General features: G+C 39.9%; 1 protein-coding gene across 2 annotated transcripts; it reads left to right on the top strand.

The window, feature by feature from the left end:
• Positions 1 to 3,543: 3,543 nt before the first annotated feature.
• LOC146329213 (mRNA decay activator protein ZFP36) lies at positions 3,544 to 8,033 on the top strand. 2 transcript variants are annotated; one of them, XM_084718147.1, is made up of 2 exons: positions 3,544 to 3,719; positions 6,182 to 8,033. In XM_084718147.1, the coding sequence occupies exons 1-2, from the start codon at positions 3,666 to 3,668 to the stop codon at positions 7,424 to 7,426; spliced, it is 1,299 nt and encodes a 432-aa protein (XP_084574273.1). In that variant the 5' UTR covers positions 3,544 to 3,665; the 3' UTR covers positions 7,427 to 8,033. The 2 variants fall into 2 exon arrangements, with proteins under 2 accessions (XP_084574273.1, XP_084574272.1); XM_084718146.1 differs by having other exon boundaries at positions 6,179 to 8,033.
• Positions 8,034 to 23,496: the final 15,463 nt, after the last annotated feature.

Raw genomic sequence — 23,496 nt, 5'->3', positions numbered from 1 at the left:
GACCTGTAACATTACATCATCACAGTACCCAGGGGATGGGAGGAGGGGGTTTGAGACCCTCAGCACAAACACACACACTCTTAATGGTGACCACTTGGCTGGACCAAAACAAAGCTTTTTGGCAGGCTTTGTTCTCAGCTGAACTCATCTTTCTAAAGCGGCTCAGAGCCGGTTTCAAGAACTTTTCTCAGAGTGGGGGCTCAGCATTTCAAAACTTTCATACATGTACACCTTTTTGACCAGGTTCTGACATGTTGTTGCGAGCTCTTGTGAGGGTTGTACAGACAACTTTTCTGTTATATTTAATGAACAAAAACAGATGGAGAGAGAAAGAAACGAACTAACTTTATTAATGAACTTTAAAGGGACAGTCCATCCCATAATCAAAAATACACATTTTTCTCCTGGACTGTAGCTCTGTTTATCCACCTAGGGGTTTTTTGGTGTGAGTAGCAGAGTGTTGGAGATATCAGCCATAGAGATGTCTGCCTTCTCTCCAATATAATGTGAGTAAAGGGCACAATTCAACAGCAATGTCTCTTCACAGAAATCATGACCTGGTTAGTCAATCCACAGACCTTGTTGTTAGCAGTTTCATGTACTTTCTATTATAAAGATATCTCCAAAAGTCTGCAACTCACCAAAAAGATCTAGAAGGATAAAAAGCACTACAGGCCAGGGGGAAAATATGTATTTTTTTATTTGGGGGTGAACTGCCCCTTTAATGCATTTCAATAGCTTTCAGAAAGACAAAAAGTGAATATTGTCATCTTTAATTGAAGCTACATGTTGCTTTTGTTATACTCTCCTGCCCCAGTGGGAATCAAACCCATATATCCGACCACGAGAAGCACTGAACTGTACAGAACCAACTGAAAACTGTTTCCCTGTAGTTGCAGCCAACTGTTTGCCAACTCGTCAGGCTACGATGTCGCAAACCTTTTTACAACCCCAGAGGTGTGACAGCGTCACTCCTGGCAGACCTGTGTGTGGCTGTGTGGCTCTTGAAACTCTATCTTTGTTAGGGACCAAATGTCTTATGTCTGGGCTTTTAATGACAGAGGCCACTTTATGGGGTATAAGTCAGGTTGTGGTGTAGTTTTAGGGAAATAAAAATTAAAACTCAACATTTCCAGTTCTTGCAAAGATAGAGGGACAACCCAGTGTGTGTGTGTGTGTGTGTGTGAGTGGGACTGTCAAATATTCTCATGGCTCTGCAGTGGAATTTTTCACACTTCTACCTTTGAAATGAATGAAAGACTCCTCCTTGTCTGTCTCATAGGGTTAGGCTGTCTCCACGCTGTCTTTGCTACCCATGTGTTCAGTCCTGTTTTCTGACAGTGCTCCTTTTTGTCCTTGTGGTTGCCTTTTCTTGTGAGTGTTTGTCTGCTCTCTATTTCTTGTGACATTTGTTTTAGAACTTTTCTTTAGTTTGTTTTAAGTACTATCAGTGGCACCTCCTCCATCCCCTCAGATAAAAGCCATGTAACTAAACACAGTCATTATGCTCTAGCTTTAACCCAACAAGGAGTTGTGTAAATATCTGCCCTGAGCCAGCAGACATTATCACAAGTTACCAAGATTATCGTTGAAAGAGGAAATTGTACTAGCTCTAATTATTCTGATAGAAATGATGATACTATTTCAGCTTGGTACACATCAATATCAGACTTCTTAGTGACAAGGTCTGCAGTTCTCAGCAACGCAGTGGAAGTACATTTAGCATTAGCCTTAGCTAAGACCACAGGATGACAGAATTATGTGTACATAACAACTAATTTAACAGGTTTTATGGTCATTATTTTGTAGCAAAGTCAAAAACTCTACATCCCTTAACACATACTGTATGTTTGTCAGAGCTAAGCTCACCTTTCTTAGCCTGTGTTAGCAAAGTTAAAGGTCCAATGTGTTAAATAAACAGAATATGGTATAAAAGGAATATAATAGTCATAAATATGTTTTTATCAGTGAATAATAACCTAAAAATAAGAATTAAAGTGTTTCATCAGATGTAATATATGAACCTAGATCATATCCCAGATCCCAGAGGCCACTCCCAATATTGCAGCAAAAAAATTCCCCTACAGCCCAAAAAGCATTTTCCCCCATAAGCCACCATTACAAAAGAGACATCTGTAAAAGCTGTTAACACAACACCTCAGTCTTTTCTATTTCTATTTATAAAACTTTCCTATGGCCAAAAAAAAAACTGTGATGTCATCACAATATAAAGTCTATGGGCCAATCAAGAACTTGAGGGCAAGGGGGAAAACGCTACTGCACATATTCAGTGGGCTGCATATCCAGAAAGTGAACCCGAGAGCTAGAAAACTTTTGACGTATGCGTCAGGTGAGCATTTCCCATTGGACTAGATATGTGCCATCTTTGGGTCTGGTGTCATAGTATAGACCCATGGCCTCTTCACCGACTCACTCTACCATAATATAAACACAATTCTTATTTTCAGGTGATTATACATCAACAAAAACACACTTCTGAAAATTGTTTCCATTTCTGCCATATTCTGTTAATAAATCCTTGTAAACTTTAATATAAGCAGGTTTTATGGTCATGATTTTGCTGCAGTCTCAAAAGATACAGGTGTTTGACAAAGTTCATGTACCTTTGTTAGCTTGTGTTACTAAGTTCATTAACTGTTATTCAATTTATTCACTTACCATGCAGAAAAAAGTATATTAAAGCAATGGCAAATGTTGTTTGGCTAAAGTACACTTTCCAGTAAACACCTCATGTACAAAGGGCCAACAAGTATTGTAAAGTTTTATATACACCAGAAAGAAAATTGGATGTTAGGAAATGTTTGGTGCACAGTGCTAACTCTGTCGCTATACTCTAGTAAGAATTATATCAAAAGACAAGATTTCAATGATGAAACATCAGTGTCTGTAAACTTAGCAATAAAACATATAACAAGGCATATTTTATGTAAGATTTTATCATGTACTTCCTTAGCTTTGTTTGAGATACAGTCCTGAAAGGGTAAAAGCCAAGCCCTGCGCCTACAGTTTTGTTGCTTTGAGCTCCCCAGAGATGTATTTTAATGAACTAGATAGTGAATGCAAAGATGGCATCCAGTGAGAGTTGCTCACTTAACGCATTAGCCAAAGAAGTTTTCTTGTTTCCGGGTTACTTCCTGGTTATATGGCCCACTGAATACGCACAGCAGTTGTTATCCCCTTGCCCACGTTCCTGCTTGGCCCATAGACTTTACATTGTGGAGATGTCACAGATTTTTAAAATAGCGGGTTTTTTTCGGCTGGAGGAAAATTTTACAAATATAAAAACTTCATGAATCAAAAATTCATCACAGAAAGAGTCATAACTGACATTATTTGCAGTTCGAGGTGTCCTGTCAAAGCCTCTTTTACAATGGTGGGGAATTTTCTCTGCAATACCGCGAGTGGCCGTTGGAAAAAATGGCGGCAGTGCTGAGCAGCAAAGCCCAGTCTGCCCCACAGAGTCGTGGGAGTGGCTAACAGTACTGTTAGGTTTTAAACCCACACGTGGTCTGGACTGTCGGGCTTGTTTAGCACCACATACGCAACCAGAAACTTCTGACTAACTCATGCCAGCGAGCTGCCCACGTCTATCACTGCGGGCCGGGGCAGACGGGATCGGACGAAGCTTTTGATAAGTCAGCACAATGCCATCGTACCCCCTCAGCCAGTTTACGGACCTGGAAGAGATGATGTGCAAGGTAAAAGGACAAGAACAGCGCCGAGAAAGTTGAGCGGAGAGTGAAGGAAAAGTTGGCTAGCTCGGCTAGCTCCGCTGCTAACTTCGCTCTGTTCATCTGTTGACGGTCGTTTTAGCGGCTAGCGTTGTTGTCCTCTTTTAACAGTGTTGTGTTTGCAGTTAAACATTTATCGAGCTTTTTGACTGCTTTATTGGATCTGAAAGTTGACCAGAAGCTAACTTGTCCCAAAGTTGTTGGAGTTGGTGTTAAAATTCATTGCAACACGGGCCCATTACTAACGAGCTAACTTCACCGGTCACAGAGAGTTTACAGCAAACTGCTGTATGTATGTAAGGACTAATTTAACGGTAGACGACGCCAACAAGTTGAATCAAAACACAGCTGTAAATTTAAATAAGCAGAGCTAATTTTTTATACTTGAAACTACAAGTTAAAAGTTGCCAGTTGACTATTAAGTTGTATGTTAAAGCTGCGTTTGGAGCATTGAAAGGTGGTTGTTTCACTGGATGCTTCTAAGTTAACTTAAAAAATAAGCTGTAGTATTGTTTTTCTTTTACTGTAAGTTACTACATGTGCCGCATAGTAACGTACTGTAACTTGTCCTCGCTTATCTCTATTACAATAGAAGATGTAAGTGTGTGTAGGATGACAGGATAAACCTTTCTGGCGTCGTTAGTGTGGATTTTTATTAGGACTGCATATTATACTGGTATCGGTAGATGATTCATAAGTGGGGATGATTGTTTTTGCTTCAAATGATTGTTAAAATCATGATGATGTGACACTTTGTGTGCTAAACAAACAAGTTATTTAGAGAACAAGTTTTGTAGTTCTGGGCATCTGTGCAGCACTACAATACACTTTCCCCTTTTTCATTTTTCTTTTTCCAAATAATTTGTGTCCCACATCTCAAATTACTGCCATGTAATGATTATTGTCAATTTAGCATATTATTGTGACCAGTCTATAAATAACAGTGCTGCAATTGGACTTTTAAGTCCGTACATCCTAGTTTAAACTAGTGCTGCAATGATTAATTGATTATTAAATTAATAGCCAAATGTTTTGATGATCGAATAATTGGTTTGAATACATTTTTTTAAGAAAAAAAGCCCAAATTCTTGGATTTCAGCTTCTTAAATTTGAATAGTTTTTGGTTTCTTTACTTCTTTGACAGTAAACTAAATATTTTTGAGTTGTGGACAAAACAAAACTTTAGGAAACACTGACATTATTCACCATTTTCTGACAAAATAAACAACTGTGAATCAATTAGTTGAAAAGATAAGTCTAAAAATACTTGCCCTAGTTTAAACCACTCCTCTACAAATACAGTTCAGTAAAAGTTTACTGAAACAAGTCTCATAGCATGTTACTCTGCCTTGAATATTGCTTCAGAATGAATTCTTTCAGATTCACTTTCATCTTTGGCTTGTAGCTGTAAGGCAAACTGTGCCTGTTAGGCCCTGAGAGGAAATTTGTGTCAGACAAAGTTGAGATGGACTGATCATGAGATACAAAAGTGGGAGAGTCACATTAGACACATTGCCAACCGAAGTTCTGTATAACTAACTTTTAGTGTCTGTATTAGGCCTGCAACTAACGGTTATTTTTGCAAGTAATCGGTTAGTTGTTTGGTCTCTAAAATGTCAGACAATGGTGAAAAATATCAATCAGTGTTTCCCCAAGCCCAAGATGATGTCCTCAAATGTTTTATTTTGCCCACAACCCCAAAATATTTCGTTTCAAACCAAAATAGCTGATTAATTGACAAGACAAGTTAACTACACAAAAGGAAATATTTGATAATAGTTATCAATATTAATGCAGTTTTATTGAAATGCTGAAAATGTTGAAAAAAAGCACTGAAACCTGCTTAATTTCTTTCACCAAGTTTTATACTGAATGATTTGAAATGGCCTCAATGTCTTTACAATGTCTGTTTTTCACTGATACAAAACAAACCCACGCTGCGCCTGCACGTAGGGGCTTTTGCTATCTTTGGCTTGGTAATCAACCACAGTTTTAATGATGATGAAATTATGAAAAAATGTCACATGCTTTCCATATTGATTGTATTTGTTTAACAGTTCACAGATAGAAAATAAACCTCTATGAAGGCTGATTAAAATAATCTGTTAATACGATGGATAATAAGTAAGTAAGTCAATGCCTGCTATGGCTGTCTGGCTAGACGGGGAAAAATACTTTGCATTTGCCAAATGTAACATGCAGTGTTGAGTGGAAACTGAAAATAAACATCCTTGTTAGTGTTCATCAATTGCCCAGCTGTTCTTTAATCATTCAGTAGTTTCCATGTTAAATGTCAACGGACATCAGAATATAGAAATTTACAACCACTGATATACAAAGAAAAAACAAGATTTATTTTAAGTTTGTCATGTAATTTTTAGCTGTAAAATGTATGGGCTTATATTGTGTTGTCGTCCTTTTCACAGCAGTTATTGAATCTGGACTTGAGGGAGCAAAGCAGACCGCCGCCATCCCTCAGCTTGGCCATGAGAACGCCAGGTTACGTTGGTCAGCCACGGAGCAGCTCATCGTTTTCCCTCTCGTCTCTCTCCTGCCTCCCCTCCGATCCTTCAGACAGCATCTTTCTGACCTCCAGCCAGTGGGGGCATCAGACAGAAAGCCCTCTGCCCTCCCAGATCTCCAATTCCAGCCAATGGGGAAAGTCGGGCTTCCTCGCCCAGCGCTCCGTCAGCATGGTAGAGACCAGCAGCGCCACATCAGCGAGCCTGGGCTGGCCTGGGACCGACATGAAGCACTCCCAGAGTGACATCAGCACCACTGCACTGAACACTAGCTCCTCCTCGTCCACCTCGTCTGTCTCCTCTTCCTCGTCGCGCTATAAGACTGAACTGTGTCGATCTTACACTGAGAGCGGTTTGTGCAAGTACGGCGGCAAGTGCCAGTTTGCCCACGGAGCAGACGAACTGCGGGATCTGAGCAGACACCCGAAATACAAAACTGAGCCATGTCGTACGTTCCACACCATCGGCTTCTGCCCGTATGGGATGCGCTGCCACTTTGTCCACAACAGCGAGGAAGAAAAGAAGCACTCCTTCTCTCGTTCCTCCTCGTCCTCTTCCTCCTCCTCCAGCATCACCCAGCAGCCGCCACCTTCCTGCTCCCGCTTGCACAGACCTCCACTTGTCCGACAGAGCTTCAGCTTCTCTGGGTTCCCCTCGGCACCCCAGCAGCTCTTTCAGCCAGCTCTCACTGCTCCTCCTCCTGCTTCCTTCACACGCGCTCCTTCGGCCTCTCCTCCTTCCTGCGCCGACATCACCGACCTCCTCTCTCACGCCTTCCAGGAGATGGACTCTGCCTTCGAGGCCTCCCCCACTCACCAGTACCAGCCTCCGATGGGCCAGGCCACTGCAGCAGACCCCCGCTCTCCCTTCCTGCCTTCCCCAGACTCTGGCTGCTCTCCATGCGGGCCGTCTCCGACCGCCTCCCCTTCCCTGAGGCAGAGTCCCGGCGCCACCGGGGTATTTTCTGCTCCGCTTGGTGCCCGATCCCTGTCCTACACCTCTCTGTCAGACCAGGACCAGGACGGAAGCAGCTCCGCCAGCTCACTCAGCGGCTCTGAATCCTGCGGCGGCCTCAGCGAAACCAACGGCAGACGTCTGGCGGTGTTCAGTCAGCTGTCTGTTCCTGAGGATGCTACTGGGTTCTGTCTTTAAATTCCTGGAACATACACATTCTCACATAATCACACACAGACTCTGAATGCAGTACACACACACAACCACACTCAGGCGCACGCACACACACACTTGGCCCCTATAAATGCACACCTACTGCACACAGCTACCGGACTGAGACTTCCGACATTCTTTGCACCTGTGTGGCGTCAAAGGAAACAAAGACTTTGTGACTATGTGACTCAGAGAGATTCGCCTGTTAGATTTATGTGGTTAAAATGTCACCTGCGTATGCGTAAGGGAAGCCACAGTGAGCTGAAACTGAAATGTGTGTTGCCACCAAAACAGAAGCGAACATATCAAGAGAGAAGTTTAATAGTGCAGGAAGCGTTTGATGCTTTATCACAATAGTATGCTGCAATGGCAATTCTAACAAAGATTGTAATCACAGTGTGATTGGCTGCCTGTTGTTGAGTCCAACCACACATTTATATAGAGAGGCGAGGCTCCTCCCGTTCCCATGTGCCCCCTCAGACCCTATTTTGGAAAACATGAACATCGGTAGTCAATGGTTGGAGACGAATCATTTGTTTCCACCTGTTTGAACTGATATTTATCATTTTAAAAGGTAATTTTGCAAGTCAGGATTGTTGCAATCTGTCATAGGTTTGTTGTTGTTTAGTTTTGTGTCAAACCACTCGGAGAAGTACATCTCTCGTCTCCTGGTCCTTCAGACACCCGGGAAGTAAAAGAAAAAGCAAAGTCAAACAATGAATTTATCGTCTTGTAAAATTATCTTTTAATTTACAAACATAATGCGTGTAATTTGTCGCACAATTCAAACAGGATCAGAAAATTAGTTGTCCCTTGTCACAGACTACCGCTCATGTATTTTTCTGGAAGGGGAGGGCCTCTGTTACATTTTACAAGTCTTTTTCTAAGCGATCTAAAAGAATGTGACAAAGCCAAAGACATCTGTTTTGATTATGGTGGTACAAACACAGTCTGACCCGTGTTTAGAAACGGTTGTGTTTTTTCCATTGACTGTACGCAGTGTTGTATTTATAAGCTGGAGAAATAGTTTTTTTCATCATAACTGTACATCTGAGGTCACGTTTAGATCACTGGCCTCAAACCTGAATGTTAAGTTTTTAAACAGCTCAAGTGCCTGTAGCGTTATTGAACAGGTCATGTTACAGTGTTGAAACGAGATTTGCTGGTTTGTTAGGAGAGATGTGACGAGGGGTGACGAGTCTTTATTTTGTTTTTTATTATAGTCAAGTAAGCTAGTGTGAGTTCTCTGTTAAGATTACTACAAATGTTCTTTTGTCTCATGCATTATTGACAAAATGCTGCCAGTTTATTGCCAAATGACCAAATTTAACCTGCCCTACAGGAGGAGGAATGGGGATTTTGAAAAAAGCCAAAATTGCTCAGATGTACTTAGTCAAATCTCTTGTTCATGACATATCTTGGAAATCTATTGGAATTTTATGGACTTTTATGTGTTGACAGAAAATCCATCAATATTAAGTCAAACATGGATTTAAAAAGCCTAAATGAGATGCTGTCATATTCTGTATCTTTTGTGTATAAATCCAAACACAGCTCGAGTTACAAGGCACTTCGGGCAAAGGTAAAGTTTAAAGGGACAGTTCACTCCATTATAAAAAAATACATATATTTTTTCCCCTTACCTGTAGTATTATTATTACTATTTCTTATTCCAGAATGTTTTTGCGTGAGTTGCAAAGTTTTGAAAATATCGGTCTTCTCTTGAATATAATGTAACTAGATGGCACTCGGCTTGTGGTGCTCAAAGCACTAAAAAAATGGAACAATTCAAAAAATAACCTTTTCCAGAAATTATGACTCAACTCAGCTACTTCTTTGAGCGGTAGAATCTACTGGAACTACTTTCCTTCTACTAGAAAGAAAGTCTTTCTTACGTAAAACCGCTCTGAGTAACCGGGTCATAAGTTCTAGAAATTGACATTTTTGTTGAGTTTTCAAACATACTTTGTTTTTGTCTGGTGCAGATGGATAAATAACACTACAGGTCAGAGGAAAAAACTGAACTGTCCCTTTAATGAAGTCTTGTGAGTGTTTCCTAAAAACGTTTATGGTGCTAGCTAATCTTTACTTTAGATGATCTTAAACACAAACATTCCCTGGAGTGGGATTTCTTTTCCTCCCTTGTCCACAGGCGGCAGCATCGGTGTTACATTAGAAATATCTAATATTCATGTTATTTTTTGTATGACTCTTGCCCTGCTCACTACATTTCACCTCTCCTTCTCATTCAGTATTAACTCTTCCCGTTACAGCTTTGTACTGTTATGAATGTGTAGTGTCCTGGTCGCACGCCTGTGAGCTGTGCACCCGGGTCTGTTGCCTTACCAAGCTAGATCCAGCGTTCTGTAGGGTTTAGGGTATGTATGCTTAGTGTTTCTAGACATTTTACTTGGCCGTTTTGTGTGTTTATGATATAGTTGGTTAGGAGAACAGACACTGTGCTGTTACTAGCCTATTTAAAGTGGCCTTTTCATCAACATGTTTGATGCCCGTTTAGTGTTAAAGGTGATAATCTTTAGTAAATTAATTTCTTTAATTTATTTTAACGTATTTATAGAGGACTTTGAGTTGTTAATGCTTGTATCAAGTTTAATATATTTGGGTTTTTTGCTTTTTTTGTACTGGAAATAAAGTTTGTTTTTTTTTTATTGACTGTGTTAACTTGTTTTTCTTGTGGTTTCACCTAATCGTCTACAGGTAAAATTGAACAGACATGTTTGACACATCTGCACTGAAACCTTGAACCGAGGTGCTGATGCAACAATACAGAAGTTACGGGATTCGTGCTTGCTTTCTTGAACTTCCTGCCTACTTGTGTATATTTTATGCAGGGTGTTGTATATTTGCAACAATGTTGAGACATTTGTGAGTTTTAAAAGTGCAGGAAGGAAGGAAGCAAACAGGAAACCAGTGAACTGTCAGTTTTCATTGTGCATCAGTGGCCCCATATCGCTGAGGTTAACTGTATCTACAGTTTCAAAAGCAAAGATGAACACTGAAATGAACCATTCTGAAGCTGATATCTTAAGACCAGGGCTGTAGACTAAATGATGATAAGCTTCTGATGTTTTCCTGAAAAGCAGCACAGAAACTGGATGACGAGGACAGTAATTGCTGTCCTACTTGCTTTAAGCTTTGTCAGGTCATTTTACTTATTTGCTTAAAGGTGAAATCTAGTAAGTGTCTGAGTCGTAAGAAATCATTAATGATCTTTTAGGAGTAAATGTTTATAACTGTTAAATTGAACAAAATGTTATTTGAGTCTGGCAGTCACTTAATCCAGAGTGAGTATTTTTGGAACAGTGAGCTTTTGGGATAACGGGCTTAACTTTACATTAGGCCTGTTTGAGATGAACTGTGCTTCGCTTGGAAAGAAAACGAGATCAGGCGGCCGCGGCAGGAGGCGGTGACAAAAAGTTGCAGTCAAGTCGGACAGTTTCCAGAAGCCTTTAGAGAACATACAGATAGAGACGCTCACACCCTGTTAGATCTCCTGTAGTCTGCAGACCACGTTCATAGCTGAAGTGATAAAGTTTGTTCTTGAACCTCTGTTCTTCATCTGTTTGCCCTGTAAAGCACTTTGTAACTGTCTTATAAGTCATATATAAGCTTTAGTAATCAGCCACAAAATATCTACTTGTTAACAGATTAAAACTTCAGACACTGCAATCTTGAGTATTTGCTGATACCAGTCTGATATTGTCTAAGCTCTTAATAAAATATTTGCATGGTCTCACTTTGCTCAACCTAGTAATCTAAAACCATCATAGTCAAACTGAAACAAATATTCTGCTCCCATGAAGGATGAAATGCGCAGCCTACAACATGACTCGGCTGTACAATACTACATCTCCTTTTAACCTAAGCTTTTTCAAACACAGTTTTAACTTTTTGCAGCATTTTTGATCGGTCAGTACTAATCAAATATTCAAAATGATTGCATAAATTGCACACAGCTGTTTTGCTGTTTTCTTAAAGCTTAAAATGACTCCACACAGCTGACATGATGACGGTGCTGCTGTCAGGTCTCACTCACGTTCTAGCTGCTGTTCACGTGAGACGTCTGTGTTGGCGATGACGCATCTCTCTTTATGGCATGTGACTCAAAGTTTACTTGATAGTTTAGGCAAATGGATCATGTTGAATTACAGTCCAATCCAGTGATTTCTTTTTGCCAGTATTGGACTGGCACATCAATAATTTTTAAGGCAGTTTTTTTTTGTTTAATTTTTTATCAGGCTAAAACATGATGATAGGATGAATTTTCTCAATCCGTACAAGAACATTTAATCGCTTAGTTTATGTGAAAACTTTGAACAAATCACTGCATACCGGGGCATTGTTTTGACTGGACAGCTACACTGGGAAGAAATCATTAAAAATGTGGTTTATGCTGAGGAAAAATGCAGTTTACAAAGATTTCAGAACTTCTTCGATGTGCCTGTCAATCTTATTAACTAAAAGTAACCAAAAAAAACTATTAATTTAAATCGAAACAATATTTTGTGCTTGCAAGACAAAATTAAAATTAAAATTAAGTAAAAATATACAGATACAAGAAGTGTGAATTTGGTCAAATTTGTCAACAGGAAAAGTGAGGGGAGGCATTGGTGCAGATGTTTATTGAGACATGGATGTCTATATGACTGGGCTTTCACAAAGTGTTGCGTTTGTGCTATAATTCCAGTTCAGAATGTCTCAAATCTTGCCCCTGACAAATACCCCCCATATTATTATAATAAAAACACTAAAATGAATACTGAAGCTGCTGAAAAATGAGCTAAAATTAAACATTTTTAAGTAAAAACTAAAATGAAAGGCGCAAACTCACTCTGGAAACTAACTAAAACGGAACTATTGTGACTGTATTATTCAGTTTATTCAAAGCGACTGACATGAGAATTCAGAGACTAGAACTTCTGTTTCATCCACGAGCTACACAACACAAGGGTGAAACACAGCAGGACGTTCATATTTCCTGGTGAAATTGCATTGGGGGCAGGAAATGAATCATACAGTTACTATGTGGTGCAGCCTCAGCTCGAAGAATGTGCTTACAGACCAGAGTTGCTGATTGATTCATAAGTGAGTAATTCTTGGCATTGTGTTTTTAACTGGAAGGCCCGTTTTTTTTTTTTTTTGTTTTATCTGATTCCACCAGATAAAAAGAGTGTATCAAGTGTATAAAAACAAGGTGTCTTCAAATGCGAATGGTGCAAATGGTGTCTACTGAAATCACCTTTGCTGACTAAAGATCAGGGGCTGTTTCACCATTTCATTTCATCATTTATAAAACTGGATTTAAGCGAATACTGTGAAGTCATTTCTGCCGCACAAGTCTGCTGCAGGATATAAGACACTGGTGTGTGTGAGTGAGTGTGTAGTCATGCCACTGGGATTTCATGTGGAGATAAGAAGTCTTTTGTTTGGGGTTTAATCTGACCGGTCCTGGGCTCCCACCCATTTCCCTTCTCCCTCACTGCCTCCACTGATTCCATCCTTCCTCCCTCACTGTGTTCCTCTCCTTTCCTTCAATTACATCCCCAACCTCAACACTTTCTGCACTCTTAGAAATAAGGGTTCCAAAACAATTCTTCTTCAGAGGTGAGGTTCTACCCAGAACCATTTGTGTCTGAAGAAACCTTTTTTGAAGAAAGAGTTCTTCAAGGATGGATGAAATCCCTAAGGAACTCTTACTTCAAGGGTCCTGAGGATCGTAATATAAAAGGGTAAAAACATCATCAGCAGAGGGCGTTGCACGATGCACAGCAACCTGTAGAATATGACACGCCCACTTTGGTTACCAAAAGCTACTTGTTGGTTCCTACTGGGACCCAACTGTTCAGGTTCCGAACCGCTTCCGTTTTTGTGGAAATGCTCACTATTTGGTGTTCAGTTCAGTTAACAATTTGGTGCTTCAGCCGGAACAGGGTACCATGTTGGTCGATAAGGCCTGTGAGCGGGTTCTAGATTAAACTCTTTGAGTGTATAAAGGTTCTCAGTTGAACCCCTGGGTGGGTTCTAGATAAAATCCTTGGAATATAAAGGCACTCGCGATAGAAACCCTTGGGTGGGTTCTAGATAAAACCTCTAAAGATTCTCGGTAGAACTCCCTGATTTCAGCCATTCTCCACCAAATTAGCTCTGGTTCTTGAACAGGTTCCATATTTCCACCACTTTTGAGTGGAACCATTGTAATTAGAGATGCCATCAACAGAGGGCATTGCACAATGCACATCGACCTGTAGAATATGACACGTAAATCTGTTGTGTTTGTTCGTTCCAGCTAGGAACCAACTTTTCAGGTTCTGAACCAGTTCATTTTAAGTGGAAATGCAGTTCACAATTTGGTGCTTGAACTGGAACAGGGCACGATGTTGGTGGAAAAGGCCTGTGAATAGGTTCTAGATAAAACCCTTTGAGTGTATAAAGGTTCTCAGTTCAACCCCTTTGTGGGTTCTAGATAAAAAAAAAATCCTTGGAATATAAAAGGTTCTGGGTAAACCATCCTTCGAGTTAAAACCCTTAAAAGGTGGAAAGTTTCTAAATAGAACCCACAGAGAGGGTTTTGGATGGACCTATTGCACAAAATAGGTTTCTTTTTAGAACATCTCATAGGAGGTTCTTGGTGACACCTTATCCAGATGGTTCTAGGTATAACCCCTCATGTTGGGTTTTGGTTAGAACTTTCTGAAAGGGTTCCAAGTGGAACCTTTATTAAAGCTTCTCCCATGAACCAAAAAAAGTTCTCTTATTGGGACATGCCAAAGAATCTTTTATGGTTCTAGTTAGTTAGTACATATATTTCTAAGACTGTAGTTGTTTAATCTGCTGTAACTGTGGTGAGCAACAGGTGTCTGTAGAGGCAGGATCTTCATTAGCAGGTCAAATCAACAAATGTAATTGGTCCTCTAAAATTACATTTATTTATGGAAATATATTCATCCTAAAGAAAGAAAGAGTTCGTCAAGGGTTCTTTGAAAGGCTAAAGGTTCCATTAAGAACCCTTTTCATCCCAAGACCCCTTTTGGGAAGAAAGAGTTCTTCGAGAGTTGGATTCCTTGAGGAACTCTTTTGTCACCAGTTCGTCAAGGGCTTTTGTACTATAATATAAGAGGGTTCTTGGTAGAACCCCCTGAGCTGGTTCTAGATAAAACCCTTTGAATATAAAAAAGGTTATTGGTAGAACCCCATGTGTGGGTTCTAGATAAAATCCCTTGGAATATAAAAAATCTTATGGGTAGAACCCCCTGGGTTGGTTCTTATGGCACCCTTAGAAGATGGAAAGGTTCCGGATAGAACCCACAAAAAGGGTACTAGCTGTGACCATTACACCATAGGAGAGTTCTCTGTAGAACCTCTCACAGGGGGTTCTGGATGAAATCTTTCACAGATGGTTCCAGGTATAACCCCTCATGTTGGGGTCTGGTTAAAACTCTCTGGTAGGGTTCCAAGCAAAGCCTCCATAAAAGTTTCTAACAGGAACCAGAAAGGATCCTTCTACGGGGACAAGCCAAAGAACCCTTTACGGTTCTAGTTAGCACCTTTATTTCTAAGGTTGTACATGTAAAACTTATATCAGAAAAACTGTCTTGTGTTAAAAAGCAAATTGTGGTCCACAGTTGCACAATTTAATTACATTAAAGACATAATATGCAATGTTTTCCCCTACAAGAAAACAATGTACAGACTCAGAAACATTATCCCTTTCAATCTTCACTTATTATCCACTAGAAGTGTGTGTTTCTGTCCTATCACTTTAAAAAGTAATGATGACTGAAAGAAGTTTTTTTGTGTGTGTGTTTTTGACACCATTAACAATGTCCCACAAAAGCAAAAAAGCAGGGCAAAAGATGCATGCTCATGGTTGACCCTCTAGGAATGTCTGGGAGTGATTAGTGGCCGTGAAGGAGTTAAAGGCATGTGTGTGCTCGTATGGCTTCTGTGTGTGTGTGTGTGTGTGTGTGTGTGTGTGCTGTATTGTATCTGACAGACATTCTCCCACACTCTTGCCCTGTGGGACATAGGAAAGGCAGGCAGATGGCTGTATTCAGGTCCACCACGGGTCAACATATGGCCCCAAGAGACGTAGTTCGTGTTTGTGTGTGTGAGACAGAGAATCGCACTCTTACTATGCATGAGTGGAGGAAGCTGAATGAGGAGGCAGGGTGGAAAAAAGGTAATAGAGGGGGCATAAAAGAAGCCGTGAAAAAGAAGCCGTGAGATAAAGAACAGGGACAGTTTGAGAGGATGAAAGTGGGCAGCATCCTGTGAGATCATACAGGTTGTTAAACACAGAAACTTGGTCGTCTGCAGATCTTTAGGATGCTCTGCTGGGGAAAAAGACCAGCCTTTAGAGGCAATGAGACTTTATTCCTTAGTTTATTCTAATCTAAGTCTTTTTTTTGACCTGATATTGGTAACACCTGTGTTTATCCTACTATTCTTTAAGATGGCTGCTGTGAAAAATGTAAAAGGTTGGTCAAACCTTTTGTAATGAATCATTACATGTACCTCTTGTTGACTAAGTTTAACATTACACCACAGATTTTTTTTTAACTAAGTAGAGCTAGCTAACACAACAGAAGCTAGCTAAAAGTTAACTTAGCTTTACACTTTGCTACTCAGCTAGCTAACTACTCATATTAATGCCAGTTTAATCAGTAGACCCTACTGCTAGTTAACTGCTACTTAAAGGACCAGTGTGTAATAATTACAGGAATTTATGTACATAAATGATATATATTATATATAAGTATGTTATTTATTATTATCAATCAACGTAAATTCATAATCTATATGTTCCCGTTACTTTAGAAATAGCCATTTGTAGTTACATACTGTCGGGTCGCCTTAGGAGATCATCATCCTGCACCGTCTACGGCAGCGCAGAGCGGACAAACTGCACTAACAGTGAGTCTTGAGAAGCCCATGGCGACCTTATGTAGACGCCGCAGCATAAACACGGAAGTAGACGGGGAGGATAGACGGGGTGATTGCCGGCAGACCATTTAGCGTTGTGAACCTTGACTGGCACCGTTTTGACAAATGGAGGATCATACATACACTGTACCAGAACAAAAAGCAGCGGACAGTGAATCCCCGTCATCCAAGAAGCGGAGACGCGAAGAAAGTAAACGCAAGCATGACAGGAAACGGCAAAAACACGAATCAACATCGGCATAGCGTTTACACGATGGAAATCGCTGATGGAGGACAAACGTTTTCACAGTGACGCCGAGGTTGCCTGTTTTCTGCTGGACAGGTAATTCATCCTACACACATAATTGTAGTTTGTTGTGAGATAGCTTTCGCTCACCATTTTGTCCACTGACGGTCACCCTCCTCTTGGCGAGAGAGGGGCGGTGTCGGGGTAAATCCTCTTAGTTGCAATCTAAGGTTTGAACAGTAGATGCCACTGGAAATCACACACTTCTCCTTTAACTACCAAGAAAAACACAGTTTAAATTAGCAATAATTATAAATATCTAGCTACAGCATTCCTAATTTATAGCACCCTTCAAATATTGATTCTTACAAAGTACTGCCAGTTATTCCCACTTAATCATCTGGTTGTTATAAGGTTGTAAATATTAATCAATTTAGTATTTACAACCCAGATTACCAAAGTGGATGCTGTGTAAAATGAAAATAAAAATGCAATGCAATCATTTTAACAAATTATTTTCAACCTATATTTAACTGAAAACACTACAAAGAATATACATTTACCCTTCCAACTAAAAGGTGGCAAAAGGTGAAAGTTATGGAACGGTCTGAAAACATCCATTTCGAACACGCAACAGGTGAACACGTTAACTGGTAACAGGTGATTCTATCATGGTTGGGATTTAAAGGTTCATCCTCGAAAGGCTTGTTCAAGCAAGGATGGGGCGAGGTTCACCGCTTTGTGAAAAATTTCACTTTCAGTTTAACAGTTTTCTCAGCACACAATTTTAAGGAATCTAGGAGTTTCACAATCTACAATCCACAGTATAATTAAAAGATTTAGCGAAACCCTGATGAATTTTTTAAGAGTCACGGGCAAAAACCAGTATTGAGTTCCTGTTACTTTCCCCCAGGGCAGCACTGCGAGAGATTACTTCATGGATATAGGAACACTTTGGAAAAAAACATATTTGGCAAACACAGTTTCTCGCTGCATCTAGAAATGCAAGTTAAGTCTCTAACCATGCAAAGCAAGACCCATGCTGTAATATCAACAACATCCAAACACACCGCTGACTTCTTGGCGTGAAATTGTGCCGTGTCCTGATGAGTCCACGTCTCAGATTGTTTCCTAAAGAGGAAAAGGACCGTCCAGATTGTTTCCAGCACAAATTCAAAAGCCAGCATCTGTGATGGTTTTAGTGGCCATGGCATCATGGGTAACTTGCACATCTGTGAAGGCCCCATTAACGCTGAAAGGTACATACAGGTTTTGGAGCAACACATGCTGCCATCAAGGCAACGTCTTTGTCGGAGACGTCCCTGCTTATTTCAGCAAGACAATGCCAAGACACATTCTGCATGTGTCACAACAGTGTGGCTTCATAGTGAAAGTGCTCAGACACTAGACTGACCTGCGTGTCGTCCAGACCTGCTCTCCCATTGAAAATGTGTGGCGCGTTATGAAGCGCCAAATACGACAATAGAGACCCAGGACTGTTGAGCACCTGGACTCAAGCAAGAATGAGAAAGAATTTCACTTTCAAAACTTCAAAACAATTAGTTTAATCAGGTCCTAAACGCTGACTGAGGATTGTTAAAAGAAAAGGGGATGTAACACAGTGGTAAACATGCTCCTGTCCCAACTTCTTTGGAAAATCTTTGTACTGTATTTAATTAAATATAGACTGAAAAGGATTTGTGAATCATTGCATTCTGTTTTTATTTACATTTTTACACAACTTTGAGTTGTTTTTGTTTTTTTAAATACAATTTTGAATTGCATTTGGTGAGTTTGTTTCTGCCTACAAACTACTGTGAACTGAAGTGAGCTGCCTTCACCTGGATCAATAGTCTCTGTCAACTTCTCACACTACAAAAGACTTCAGTGGACAGTGTTGCCGAATTTTAGCAAGTCATCAATTTGAGAGAATGAATGCTGGTTTTACTTGCACACCCCCAACACCTCTTTTCTTTCTTTCTTTCTTTTTTCTAGCTCCTGAACACCCCCCTCCTCCTCCTTTGCTCTCCTCCCTCCCTCCATTCACTGCTCCTCTTTGTGACTGTATTGGTGATATTGTTATGCAGGGTGGAGCAGGAGGAAGGGGAGCGAAGCCGCGTGGAGAGAGCAGCACAAAACAGCTGTTGCTGAACTCTCACCTTCATCCCTCAATTCCACCGTCCCAGCAGCTACAGATTCCTTCACTTCACGCTGTTTCTGAGGCGTTTAGGTGCAAGAAACTTCTCACATCCTCACCCTTTTCTTTCATTTTGCCATCTTTCTCTTTTCCTACCCTGCTTCCTCCTCGTACCCCCACCTCTAATAAACTTCTCTGGTCTACCATTCATCTCCCTTCAGCCTCCTGTAGAGGCTCCTCATTCTCTCCATCTCATTTTCCTCTTACCCGCTCCCTCAACCTCACCCTCTCCTCCTCCTCCTCCCACTTTCTACAGTCCTGCCCCCTCCCAGGCTTTCTCTCTAATCCCTCCTTCTGCTTTTTTTCCCCTTCTTTCCAGAGAGGATTTGGGCAAAGTGTTTAATGGGTTGCAACAAATGGGCAAAAGAGTGGGCTCCGGTCAGGTGCTGCACGTTTACGCAGAACTCAGTTTCTCTGTTTTCTTCCTTTCACAGCATTCCTACAGTCGTACAGACGATCCAAAAACAAACACATCTTGCTGTCAGGTACGACGCGCTATGCAGATAAGCAGGAGTAGAGTGGCGGTGTACTTATAACCAGGGAACTTATTTAACTTTTCTTGAACTCTTAAGCTCATTCAAGAACTCTTGTCTTGAGGGCCTCTACACTGAAGTAAGGACATAACCCTGTTCGAGTGCTGACCCAAAATTTCAGACAAAGGAGTTCAACATATATTAAAGGGTCACTCCAGCAATCTAGTATTACACTTCCATCAAGTTAAGGGACTTGCAAGAGATGAATGTGTGAAAATGATCAAAATAGATGCAGCAAGCCGAGGTATCCTGACTTTTAGTCCCTAACATGGGTCACATATCTATTATGCAAACAATAGCAACTCTAATACTGATTTTTCACCAAAATTAGTGTTAATATTCCTTTTTTTTCCTCTTTAAAATGCTAAAATAGGCAAATGATCCTTTTTCCATTGCCAGTAGACAAGTTTGCCAAAATTTAACGCATGTCTGTGCGGGAGAACTTTTACATAACTTTTATCTTGTTATCTTTTACGTCGTTCTCACCTTTGACACCCATTACGTCTTCTGTCTTTTTTTTTTGTCTTGTTACATTTTAGTAATGCCATATTTGTCTTGTTGGATCTTTCATGTTATTTTTGTCTTATGTAGAGTGCTGTTTTTGTAGGGTTACATAATTTTTGTCTTGTTGTCTATTTGCGTTGTTTTCCTTTTGCATTAAAACTAAAGTAACAAGTCTGTTTTGAAAATGTATGAAGTATAAAGTGCAGATATTTGTGTAAAAGGAACATTGTATTAAACCCTTCCTCTCTACCAAACTCTATGCCACCAGTTTGTTTTTTGTGAAAAAAACAACAACAAAAAAAAACATGTAGTTTCCAAACCTTAGCCAAAAAAAACCCCGATGACATCACCAGGGTTCTTAAATTTTAAAACACTCCACTGAGAGGCTGTTTTACAACCGTTTTCACAGGCCGACTGGACTCGACTTCCCATGACTTCATGTGTAAAATTGCTGCAGTGTCTCTTTAAGATGCAGTCGGAGTCATTCTCTTTCTCTCCTCCCACTATTGTATGGAAACCATTTATGCTTCATGGTGGGGTTTGTAAACAAACACAGTTGGGTGGCTATTGTTTCAATGTTGGTGGAAAACGAAGAACTTCTAAACATATGTGGTAACATTGTTTGCAGAACAGAGAAATAAAGCAATATGTGCAGACTTTATTAACTGATGCCCTAACGACTTTCAAAAATGTATATCATTGCATCAGACAAACTTACTTAAATTTTACTATTGCCTGTAATTTTGGGTTTCGAATTTCTGTTTCTAGTTTATTCTCTCCCTATTTAGGTTTCTTTATTCATCTGTACTTAGTCTGTCCTTGTCCTGCTGTAACACCCAAATTTCCCCTCTGGGGATCAATGAAAGGATTATCTTATCTTACAACTGCCTAAACTTCCTTGCCCATGAGTTAGCACATTCATGATTAATAGCATTATGCCATGATGTTGTATGGTAATATATAACATGCATATGTAAATATGAAAAGCAGCATCCATACAGGAGTTTTTGAGGCCCAAGCCTGAGTGAGAGACACACTGAAAGCACATTAAATGGATAAAATTACATGTAACAACCTTTATTGTGTAAAACTATTACACTGATGGCAGTGGAATACTGGAACACATTCAGGAGAACTTTATCAGAGCAGAAACAAAAGCAGGGTGAGCACCAGTATCCATATACAACACTGTCAACGTGGGGCCATATCAGAACGTAACTAATAAAAGTCCAGAGGGTTAATATCTGATGTTTAATGTATTCTACAAAATCTGATGATGGATTTGACTGAACCTGGGCGAGCTTGTTGTAAAGACTGACTCATGGTTGTCTTGAAAACTTAAGTTACAGTTGAGTCTGCGGGGACAAAACTTTGATACTGAATATCTCAGACACTTACATACAGTAGAACCTCTTAATACCAAGCTCATGATATGGATCAACAACATGAAAGAAATATTAACTTAAGCAGGGATGATGGGAAATGGACCTACTGTTGCTCGTTCACACAGTGAAATGGGTTGTTATGCAGAGGAGTAATAAAAAAGGAAAGCTAACATAGATCCATTTGAATAAGAACATGTAACAGTTCTCTTATTAATGGGAAATATAATTTGAAAAGGGTACGAACACATGTTGTGGTGTCACAGATTAACTGTATCAATAACAAATGAACTTGTGATGACTGAAAACAACAAAATATTTTTTAATTATTAAATCAAATTATATTATTCTGTTGGCCAGAACATCCTGCTAATACATATACAGTGTGTTTCTCATGGCACTATGCTTTTAAGTTTTTTTCACTCCTTTCTCTCAGACAAACAGGGAGTGCATCAAAAAGATAAACTAGAGATCTGAGCAAACAATGTAGAACAGACAGGAGACACTGGACGTGACTTTGCCGAAATGGTAAATCTAAAAACTGGTAAAGAAACACACATTAAAATAATGGCAGCTTTATGTCTCCCTCTAGTGGCACAAAGGGGCAACAACCAAAGAGGTGAATTTCTTTATCACATTACCATTGTGTTCCTTGTGATGTCTTTTCTTGTTCCACAGGCCTTGTTGTGGTTTTCTTGTCATTGTTACAGTTAGAGAAAAAGTTTGGTCGAGAAATTGAAATAAATAAAACAAACAGCACATACTTATGGCCTTGCAGTTTCAAAGGAGCAATGTGTAACAAGCGCACGTCCAAAAAAGATTAATTCTGCAGCCCAAATAGCAAGTTGGAGCTTTAGACTGCACATAAAATAGGTTGAAATCCTATTCAAGAAGTGATCTATGGTTGTGGTGAGTTGTTTCCCTCTGCCCCCGTCTTCCCTGACTTCAGGAATCTCAGGCAGGCTGCAGGAACACTGCAGGAGCGCAAGACGAGCGCAACATTGTAATTTGACAATATCAAGTGATGACGAGTCCTACACTGTAAGTCGATTGGCTGTTAACAACTAATTGTTTATCAATATAAAGGTAAGGCAGTTAACCTGAAAATTGCTCTGAAAATTTACACTCTGGAGTCGGAGTTCAGTGACTACCTGCCAGACTCCATTAACATATTGATCAATTTATCCGTTAGAAACCTCTACTCCTTCTAAAAGATAATTTATGATTTCTTATAACTCATAAAGAGACACTTACTCAATCGGCAAACATTCAGCATTAATTTCAACTCTAATTAAACTGAAATGCCCAAACAAAAACATTCTGGCCCAGAATGGAAAGGGGGACAACACGGCTCTATTTTTTTTATTTTGACTTAACGTGTTTCCTTAATTTCTGATGACATCATGGTCATTTTCTGATTTATTACAGTAAATATATTACAGATTTCTCCTCTAAACTGCAAGGTGACATCAACAATTACAACTAAGAAATTAATTTGCAGCTTTACAACATTTGCAACTTACTGCATGCTAGGAAAACCTCAATACTACATGTTTACATATCAATGCTGTACAGAGGACAAAAATGTACATCTTGGTACAAAAATAATATATAATAAGAATAATAATACAGAGGAACAGAGTGTTGCACACCAGGTAGATGTCATTACACTTTCAAATATAAAGAAAAGCTGAGTCCAGAAACTGGTACCAGCCTCATCCTGGATTTGCATTTTGCCTTAAAATGAACTGAAATTTAAATAAATTACAACCAGCATACACAAAAACAGCCAGCTCCTAAAGGCAATCTGCTGCGAGGCAGAGCAAAGCACCAGGAGCTGGTTACAGCTGCTCAGTGAGTGTCTGTTGTGGAATAATACATCTAATGTGCCAGGTGTGATGACTTTCAAAGGCTCCCTAGCTATTATTTGGATGGATGCTGAAAGAGATGGTGTGGCAGTTGATAGTCCTGAAATATCATCCATAATGATGTCCTGTCCTAAATTCTGCTGCTTTTCTTTTTCATTCTCAATTATTTCTTAGTAAGCACTTTTTTCTTAATATTGTGACACGTTACAAGGAATATTACATTACCACATGATTTACTATACATTCACATTGTTGTGTTCACAGCCACTGACAGTTAATTTTTGTTTTTTCACAGCTTGGCCTCATGGGGTCAGTCAGGGCCAGGCGCTGCTTGTTCAGAGATAACTAGAGTTGAGAACATCAAATTGGAAAAAAAAAAAA

Source organism: Lutjanus erythropterus, chromosome 4, assembly GCF_056507025.1.
Source record: "Lutjanus erythropterus isolate fLutEry1 chromosome 4, fLutEry1.hap2, whole genome shotgun sequence".
Taxonomy (NCBI): domain Eukaryota; kingdom Metazoa; phylum Chordata; class Actinopteri; order Lutjaniformes; family Lutjanidae; genus Lutjanus; species Lutjanus erythropterus.
This window is presented reverse-complemented; position numbering and strand designations above follow the sequence as displayed.

Bases quoted from the DNA above. Each gene is read 5' to 3' on its own strand.
- LOC146329213 (XM_084718146.1), top strand. From the start codon at position 3,666: ATGCCATCGTACCCCCTCAGCCAGTTTACGGACCTGGAAGAGATGATG. The intron at 3,720-6,178 runs GTAAAAGGACAA...TCCTTTTCACAG, and splicing joins TGGAAGAGATGATGTGCAAG to CAGTTATTGAATCTGGACTT.